This window comes from Cupressus sempervirens, chromosome 1 (assembly GCF_028749045.1).
Source record: "Cupressus sempervirens isolate cs-2001-9-10 chromosome 1, ASM2874904v1, whole genome shotgun sequence".
Classification (NCBI taxonomy): domain Eukaryota; kingdom Viridiplantae; phylum Streptophyta; class Pinopsida; order Cupressales; family Cupressaceae; genus Cupressus; species Cupressus sempervirens.
The window spans coordinates 496,709,984-496,720,045 of record NC_143118.1 but is presented as its reverse complement, the minus strand read 5'-3'; the positions used below and the strand labels follow the sequence as shown (position 1 = coordinate 496,720,045).

Below are 10,062 nucleotides of genomic sequence, written 5' to 3'. Positions count from 1 at the left end.
TCACCATCACCATACTGTCCTGTGTGTATACTTCCGTGTTTGTTGCAAAATCAAACAAATTTAATACAAACTTGACACAAAAACCGATCAAAATTGTCACTTACTGTTATGCAATTGAACAATTATGATCCACAAACTGTCATTTTTAGATCCCTGTCATTTTAGAGCTGCAATTGACCAATCCTGCACTCGAATTGCCCGTTACCAGTCCAGACTATCGGTTGTCTCCGACCATTCTACACAATTTGATGTTATTTTTACCGGGCCTCAAAAATGGAAGGAAGATGTTCCTCCCATCGATTTCATGCATCCACTGAGTATTTTTCTGAATGAAAGGTGTGTGTTGTATCTTTGTATGCAGTCCTGGAAGGAATATATCTAGATGACTTGAAAGGCAAGTAAGCCTGTTCAATGACAATTGTTTGAATGAAATAACGTGCATGTGGAGTATATTTGTTTGCGTCCAGGAAGGAGCGTATCTAGAGGAAGACTTGAATGGCTAGTAAGCATGTTATCTCATTCATATGTAGTTTAAAAAACGAGAGATGATATATATTCAGAAGCATTCGTCATTCGTGTTTGAGATGGAATTTGTGATAAGATATCTGGCTATTGAGAATTCAGTAGTGATGACCTTATTTTGTCAGTGCAATAGTGTTCTGCCACTGTATTGTCTAAGCAACCAATAAGCCTCAATCAAGTAAAGCTATTTAGCCTTCGTGAGAGTCAAATACTATCTAACTAGATCTCATGATAAGTCATTTCGTCTCTTGAACCAAAGCTGTGATATAAATCGCACTAGGTGTCAGTAACTCGCCTTTTATACTTCTAGGGTTTCTTGAACATAGGCATCCGTCACCAAAAGAATTTATGTATGAATTCATATTTTTATTTTTATAAACTAGTAACACGCTGTATTTTTGTTTAAATCAATGTAGTTAACTGTCGACTAGCTTTAATTCTTAAAATGGTCCATTTCGAGACCATACGTGCATTGATGGCATATATGACACATTCTTTGGACAATAAACATAACTAATATTAACAAAGCAAAAAATAAAATTTCCACAACATGCTCCCATATTAGGTACCAGATGGAGTGCCGTACTATATAGTTCCTCATTATCTACCTTAAAAAAAGTGGAGCGGCAAGCCTTATTTTTAAGGAATGGCATTAGTCTGACGAAAAACAGAAAAAATGGAGTACAGTTTTTACACATATTATGCTATCTTCCTCTAAACAAGTGAGACAGCAAGTCTTTGCCTTCAGGGAGGGGCATGTAGTGTGACAAATGACAAATAAAACAATTGTAAGGTATGTCATTCAGATGCATAAATTATGATAAAATCCATGAGAAGATAATTAAACTCGCACATTACTAAAAGCTGAAGATGAAAAGAATCGGTGGCCCTAGTGGGGTTTTCATGAAAGATGCAAATTAAAAAAAATACAAGTAAACAAAAGATGTGGAAGACTCTTCACATCTGAACATATCATGGGAGACTGAACAAATGCAAGACTCTTAGAGATATCATAATAACTAGAGCCCTTCAAAGTTTCATGTGCAAACAAAAGAACATGGAAGCATCCAACAATGGATAAGGTCCTCTATGAATAGACAGTAAACTATTCTAGAGGGTTGACTAATTCCCAGATACTAAAAGTGTCACGTGTTAATTTAATGCTCAACTGTAAATTTCAATGGATTTTGAATGGTCACTGCAGACACATTTCTGAAAACTATTCTGAAAACAATCAGATTCAACAAAAGCATGTATTGTCAAGAACCTCAATGCTATCAACCTCTACAAATTCAAGGTATTTATCAAGAAATCCAATGCCATATCAATTAGAGCTTCAACATGCTTCCTGTATAAAACTGTACTTCAAAGTGGGCAAATTTAAAAAATCCCCATGTGCCCTTTTTTCATCAACATTTTTTAAAGAAATGTTCTAATCAATACTTGAATGTAATATTAGAACAGAAGCATTACATGTGTATGTAGCAATAATTTTAACCTCGAAACACAATACTTAATCTCACATTCGTATACCAAAATGGTTTTCATAGATAGAACTTTGAACTTGGCATTTGAAAATGTTTCCATGAAACTTTGATTATTCAAAGAAAATCTGCAGACATAACTAATGGTTAGTATCTAGCTATGAAACATATAACTATCTCTATAAAACGAAGCTTTCTAGATAAATAATAAGGTTGTAAACCCAACTTCACACAAACAATGTAATGAGATTCATTCAACTTTTGGAAAGAAAAAGTAAATACTGGAACTAAACTTCGTAAAACATCAAGAGCTTTGATTACCGTTAGTCTTATCACAAGGGCAGTTGCTCCATTAATGGCCAGAATCCTCATTTTCACAAAACGTTGTGTACTGGTCTGCGCTCATCAAAGAGTCCACTTCTGATGGGTCATTCATGCGCAATTTTATTATCCATCCCTCTTCATATGGGCTTGCATTGACCTGGAACCAAATATATGATAGCCAAACACAACTTCAAAGATTAACATTGGTGCACTGATTACATGAGCCAGCAAGATATGTGAATCTTACCAGACATAGGAAATAACATTATGCTCCATATAATGATATCTTGCGACCTATGCTGGTTTAGATACAGAAAAATACATGAAATTATACCACACAAATAAAAAGAGAACATAAAACTATGGATGATAGGATCTAGTGATCTATTTGAAGAACTTTTGACTAAATTAATATAACAGTTCCTTCAAATGACACATTGATGGAGTTTAACAATTTATTTTGAATCTTTAGCCATTAACTCCCAAGAATATCATCTTATGTTTCCTTCATATGCATAGTCAAGTTTTAATTTAAAACAGTCCTACCAAACTCATTAACGATATGGTAAGATTAATTAAATTTGTGTATAGTAAATGGTTCCTTCATATGACATTCATTAAGCTAACTAGAAAATTGTTTAGAAATTGTGGCAAGGACCAACTCGGGAGAGTATCATAAAACTCCATCTAAATGCAATTTTTTGTTTCATTCTCACCCAGTGATACTGTATGCATGAATGACATAGAAGGCAAATTAAAGATGATATTTGGGCTAATTAAAGCCACCATGGTCTTCAGGATATTAAAACTGGAAGGCTTATCTTCTCTGACATTCAACATAACATTCATAAATGTTAATTATGTCCTAAGCCAGTCAAATACTTACTGCCATTGCATTCCTCAAGAATACATCCAAATCTCCAGGAATAATATCTCTCAATGTCCAGGTTCAGGAGACGACATTGATGTTAGTCCACTATTATATAGAACAGTGGAAACCTGAACTGGAGAAAGTTAGAGTATGTGATTATCACTATATTGATATTTTGGCAGCACTTGAAGCTATGGCATTATCTTAAAACATTTTCTCCTTCAATTAATTTTAAAAATACACGGCTTGCAAAAAACTGAGGCAAATTTTGTCAATTAAAATCAAGAAAACTGTGGGGACATGTCCCTGGCCTTTTTTGGAACATCCACATTTCAGATGTTCTGGAAATGGGGGATTGCATCGGGGATATCCCTGGCCATGCCCAAAAATCACAAATTGCTAAAAGATCTCTGAAATGTGGAGAAGGGGATGAAATGCAAACAGGGCAGTCACTCGCCCCCTTTGTTTTCAACATATTTTAAAAGAAAACAATTGAAAAACTTTTAAAATATTATTTTATTCATTTTTGGTGGGCCCCCATGCCTTAGGTCATCCTAAATAGGAGGAAAACTTCATTTGAATGCATTTGGTTTCATTTTAAGGTTTGTCAAAAAGATATTATCAAGTTGCAACAAAGTTTGAAGTCAACATCGAAACGTTTTTAATAAAATTTTAGCAAAACTTGAAGTTGTAAAAGAGTTTAAATCCAAGGTATATTTGGCAGTGGAGCAAGTCTTTCTTGAAAGACTTGCTATCCTTCAATTTTAATTTTTTTGTCAAATTTTCAGTTTAGGTTTCATTAAATCTCATAAAACCAACCTAAGCAATAGTGATAATGATAGTGGTCACAATGAAATGGAAGAAATTCAAATAAATGCAACAGTTTCAAACTCATCAAAGTGTGGAAGTATTGTGGGTGGAGAAGAACAGCCAGTAAATCCATTTGGGTGCCCTTCAGCTGTTGCAAAAAATGAAAAGAGAAGAAAAAATAACTCTTCCTCAACTTGTGGCAGCCCTAGATACCTAAAGTAAAAATTCAGGTGGTAGTAGGGTGTGGTTGCAACTTGTGTTAAATTTGCATGATAGATTTTGGGGGAGCTACATAAGGATGCAATCTCATAGATTGTGAAAGGATGCAGAAATGAGGTCTCAAGGTTTGCCAATGTCAGCACATTCTTCTGCAAGTGGACAATCATCTAATGCATGTGTCATCGATGGTCAGTAGCAATAGTAGTGATATTGCCACAAGAGGTAAAGGAAATTAACCGACGCCAGGGAAAGTTACAATTTAGGTGCAAGCACTGAACGCAACATAATATTTCACTGCCGAATTCTTTTATGTCCATGTCATCCTGTTTCATGTCGAAAGTTCCTCTTATTTCAAAAACATAATATAGATGTAGCCTCTATTGGTGCTGATGGAACCTAAATTCTTGAGTCTCCATTTTTCTTTGAAGAGTACAGCATATGGGCAGCATTAAGTTCTTCATGACTCTAACCTTTGTCGCCTCCAATTTTGTCTACCTAACAAATAAGAATAATCACTGATTCAGCGGATGGTATGGTGGGAATTTGGGAAACAAGAAACAATATGAGGACCTGAATCTTCTAAGATTTTACTGAGACAACATACCTGCATATTTTAAGAATCTGGGCATCACAGTTGGAGTTCAAGGAGGTTGAATTACTGATTAAACATAGAGAGATTGGTTCCGCATTTTCAAATGGGTGTTACATTCTAAAAGGGCATACTGGGAGAAGGGCTAAAATATTCACCGAGGACAGAGATATATAAAGCATTCTCTACTGGAATCAACAAGAGATAATGAATCTGCAGAGAAACCAATCTATATTGTAAAAATCTCATTTCAAAAGCTATGATGTTTAATGAATATTTACCAATATTTTGAAGAATTAAACCTCAGCAAACACACTCTACATTAATATTCCATCAGCCTTTGGGTGCTGTAAATGGCATCTCTTATTATTTTCAGGAAGATAAGTATGAACAAAATATATATTTATTAAAGCAGAAATTTCACTTGAATCACAACTTTGTAAAAATTGATTGAACGATTCTGAAAACAGTTGTGATAAAGGAAGTGAAAAACGATACAAAGACAGCAAATACTGGTGATATAGTGCAAATTATGACACCAGGAGTTTTCAGCCACTGTTCCACAAGCTATGACTGGCGCCGGACAAGCAATATAAATGGTCAAATATTATATAGAAAAGCAATAACCATATATTCTATTCTGCACAGCTACATAATAAAATATGGAATTAGAATGGTTCGTTTATACACAGCATACAACAAACATCTTCTATTGTCATGCAAGGTCATTAGCGACATGAAGAATACAATGAAGTGATAGAGTGCACACGAACGGTGAAGATTTGTGTCTAGCGGCGAATGATATAAAGTCTGGAAATTAGAAACAGCAGCACCCATTACTTGGACGTATGCCGTGTATGGTTAGAGAGACACTATACAGGATCAAAGCCAGCCTTCTTCATGGACTAATGATTGCCAATAATGTTAGCATGAATGCTGATGATACTATATTGGAGGAATATCCTAAGCATTGGAGAATATTGATATGTTGCATTCATGACTTCATTTGTCATTGATGTCAACATAACAGTAATTGTGTTAAGACTAAAAGAATAGCAGTCAGTAATATTATGATACACAGAAGCTGAGGAAGTTTTAGATGATGCGCAGTGGAGGACATGTTTTTGAGGTTGTCCTGATGACGTGGTTAAGAGGACTAAGTCTGAGTCAATGGTGTACGGAAGTTACACTTGATTTTCTTGATTTACTGGAAGTAGTGCTGAAACAAAGCATTGAAAAACAGAGTTGTGATGATCTATCGCTATCTTTCATCTAAGACATAATGAAGAGATGTGTAGTTACATGGTCATATAAGACAATCGTGTGGTGACGCCAACATGTGCGCAAGACGTGGTTCGCAAGACGTGGTTTCACACGTGCTATTGTAATTGAGAATTAATTAATTATCTTATTTTAATTAATTGGGAGAGCCTCAAGGCCGACTCAAGGAATTATTACGAAGATAAGGTATAAAGGAAAGTTGTTTTCCTTATTTGTATTGTATCCTGAAGAAGAAGATCAAGTGGAATGCGAAGTATTAGTGCGCAGTACAAGGAGCAGAATACTTACTGAATGCATGTAAGCGATCCAAGGGATCATTGGATGCACATTATGAGATCTGGTTACAAGATCTAAAGGAGCAAAAGTCCGGTTGACAAGACAGAGATAGAAGAAGGAAGTACATTTCAGTTCTATTCTTCTGCAAGGAATAATACAGAGATCATTTGGACAGTGGGTTCTTTGATCTTAACCTTGAAGTTGTTTTGGCAATGGGTCCAATTGTCTTCCACAACTCCTAACAGGGTTGGAATCTCCTAACAGGGATTCAAAGTCTCCTAACAGGGACTCATAATGTACTGAATGTTGTAACAGACTCCTAATAGGGTCTATCCTCTAACAAGGAATATTTATATTAGTACATCATCTTGTGAGTACCATACCCACCGGGGTTTTTCCTCTGATCAAGGGTTTCCCTAGTTAACATATTTGGTAATAATTGTGAATGAGTATCTTGTTATGGTTTCAGTTAACATTACTCATATGTTTAAGATTGTTTAAAGTTAATGATTGCTATGATAGTTGTATAACTAATTCAATCCCCCTTCTCAGTTATATCAGTGGACTATATATTCTAACAATTGATATCAGAGCATCAGGTCCTTGAAGATAAGGCTTAGCTACTTTGGGAGATCAATGGCGAATATGTTCAAGAAGGATAGTCCAAGATTCAATGGGGCCAACTATGATAGTTCGAAGGAAAAGATGAAAACTCATCTACTATGCATGGGTCCAAGATATTGGCTTTTGACGAAAGCTAAAAAGGCAATTGTTGAAGAATCGAAGCTAGAGCAATGCAGTGAGGGAGAAAGAGATCTGTTCATATGTAACATGAGAGCCAGAAAAGCCCTATTGTCAGCTCTTCTAGAGAATGAATACAATCAAGTAAAAACATTTCAAACTTCTCATGAAATTTGGAAAGCATTAGAAGTTACTTTTGAAGGTGATGATCATGCAAAAAGAATGAGATTACAAAATTGGATTTGCGCATTTCAATATGCTAAGATGATGAAAGATGAATCTATGAGAAGTTATGTAGGAAGAATATCAGAAATTGTTGGAAGAATCGAGTTTCTTGGTGGAACTAAAGAAGATGATGAGATTATATGGAAGATCTTGAAAAGTTGAACACCACCATTCAGGTAGACAGCTCAAATGATTCAGCTAGTAATGCCCTGCATCAAAGATTTCACAAAGGAAACATTGCTTGGAAGATTAGAATCTATAGAAGCAGAATTGAGACAGTCTGGAAAACTAGCATGAGTTGAGATAGCCTTCAATGCTTTGAACATTCGACCTAATCTGTCAAGAAGTACAAGTGCAAAAGGAGACTTTGCCTGTAGTAGCAGATTTGAAGAAGATAAAAAGATTGAAGAAGGAATAGCCCTTATGGTAAGAAGAGAGAAAGATGGTAAGAAAATCTTTAAATGTTGGACTTGTGATGAATATGGTCATTATGCATCTATATGTCCTAAAAGAGAGAAAAGGTTTAGAGGCAAATTTAAGCTTAGAAGAGACAAGGATAGAAATTGTTTATATGCTAATGAGGACGAAGAATCTAATGAAAGAGATCAGAGTGAAAGTGATGATAAGTTAGGACTTATGGCTATCAAGGAAGCTGATCTTGATAGAGAAATTAGAGAAGAGAGAAACTCTAGTTACCCAAGTTGAGAAGAAATCAGATTGGATAATTGATAATGGATATTCACATCACATGGCTGATGATATGTACAAATTCGTTAAGTTCAGAAATCATGATGGAGGTATTGTTAGAGCTGGTAACAATGCAACCTGTCATATTACAGAGATTGGATCTATTACTCTTGATGGCAAAACTAACACTGATGATGTTTACTTTGTTGATGGTTTGAAACATAATTTGTTAAGTGTTGGACAATTGATAGACAAGGGATATCTGTTATAGTTCATAGAGAAGACTTGCATTATCAAAGACAAAGATGGTAAGCTAATTGGTACTGGAACTAGATCCAGAGGTAATGTATTTCAATTGAATCCTACTAAAATAACATATTTGGTTGCAAAGGTTGACAACAGTTGGTTATGGCATAGAAGGTTCTATCATATAAACTTTGATAATATTGTGAAAGATAGCAGTACATTTGCAATAAGAGATCTACCTAAGATTATTAAGCCTACCAATGTTGTCAGCAAGGAATGTATTTTGGCTAAACAGAGGAAAGTGTCTTTTCCTAGCAAGAAGTTCTCTACTACAGAGAAACTGGAGATTGTTCACACAGGTCCGATGGTCCTGCAAGAATCAGAGGATTCTATGGTAAAAGGTACTTTATGATTTTTGTTGATGATTTCACTAGGATGATTTGAGTAGCATTTCTTAAAGATAAGTCTGAAACTTTTGAGAAATTTAAGATATTTAAGAATAGAGTTGAAAATGAATCTGGTGTCAAGATTAAATGTTTGAGATCAAATAGAGTAAAGTTCACCTCTAGAGAGTTCAACATGTTCTATGAATAGAATGGAATCAAAAGACAGTTGTCTTCACCTAGAACACATGAACAAAATCGGATTGTTGAAAGAAGGAACAAATCAGTAGCAGAAGCAACAAGAGCGATGTTATTTAAGAATGATGTCTCAAAAACACTTTGGAGAGAAGCAATTAACACTGCAGTATATACTCTGAACAGAGTACAGATTAGAAAAGGTATGAGCAAGACACCCTATGAGTTATGGTTTGGTCATTTACCATCACTCAAGTATTTTAGAATATTTGGAAGTAAGTGTTACATAAAGAGAGATGATGATATTTAAGTTTGATCCTAGAAGCGATGAAAGTATGTTTCTTGGTTACTTATTAAAAAGTAAAGCATATAGATGTTTCAACTATAGAACTAAGACAGTAGTTGGGTGCACAAATTAAGGATTGATGAAAAGTTTGGTACTAAAGAGAAGATGGCAGATTATAATTCTAATGAAGAAGAGGATAATTCTGGATTTGTTAGACAAAATCCTGAAGTTCTTTTTGAGACTAACAATGACTTGCAGATTGATGTATCTGTTGAGCATAAAGATTTGAACCTAGAGAAGAGATAAGAGTTGAGATGTCAACTCCTATTCCTAGCAGAAACATGACAAAGAATCACCCTCCAGAGCAAATAATTGGAAGCAAGGATAAAGGTGTGATGACAAGGAACAAAGTGAATGAGGAATTTTGTATGATTTCTCAAGTGGAACCTAAAAGCATAGATGAGGCATATAAGGATGATCATTGGATGCAAGCAATGAAAGAAAAACTAGATCAAATTGTGAAGAATGAGACATGGGAATTAATTCCTAGACCTAAAGACTAAAATGTTAGGAACCAAGTGGATATTCAGAAATAAGATGAATGAGCAAGGAGAGGTTGTGAGAAACAAGGCCAGACTTGTTTGCAAAGGTTACTTACAACACAAAGGCATAGATTATGAAAAGACTTATGCACCTTTGGCAAGAATGGAAGCAATAAAGATGTTCTTGGCTTATGCAGCAAGCAAGAATTTCAAGGTTTATCAAATGGATGTCAAGTCAGCTTTTCTTAATGGAGAACTTGAACAAGAAGTCTACATTGAGAACCTGATGGATTCCCTCTAACAGAAAGAATTTGTATGCAAATTAAAGAAACATTGTATGGTCTGAAGCAAGCACCTAGAACCTGGTATACAAGGTTGGAC

The 10,062-nt window shown here is 35.1% G+C and overlaps 1 protein-coding gene across 1 annotated transcript in view; it reads right to left on the bottom strand.

Annotated features, from left to right (window-relative positions):
* Positions 1 to 1,822: 1,822 nt before the first annotated feature.
* LOC149578413 (glycine cleavage system H protein 2, mitochondrial-like) overlaps positions 1,823 to 10,062 on the bottom strand; it is a 69,725-nt gene continuing 61,485 nt past the window's right edge. The window contains exons 4-5 of the mRNA XM_089828996.1: positions 2,328 to 2,487; positions 1,823 to 2,134 (exon numbers count right to left, since the gene is read on the bottom strand). Of these exons, the coding sequence (XP_089685122.1) occupies positions 2,359 to 2,487 (129 nt within the window). The 3' untranslated portion in view covers positions 1,823 to 2,134; positions 2,328 to 2,358. The remainder of the gene's footprint in view (positions 2,135 to 2,327; positions 2,488 to 10,062) is intronic.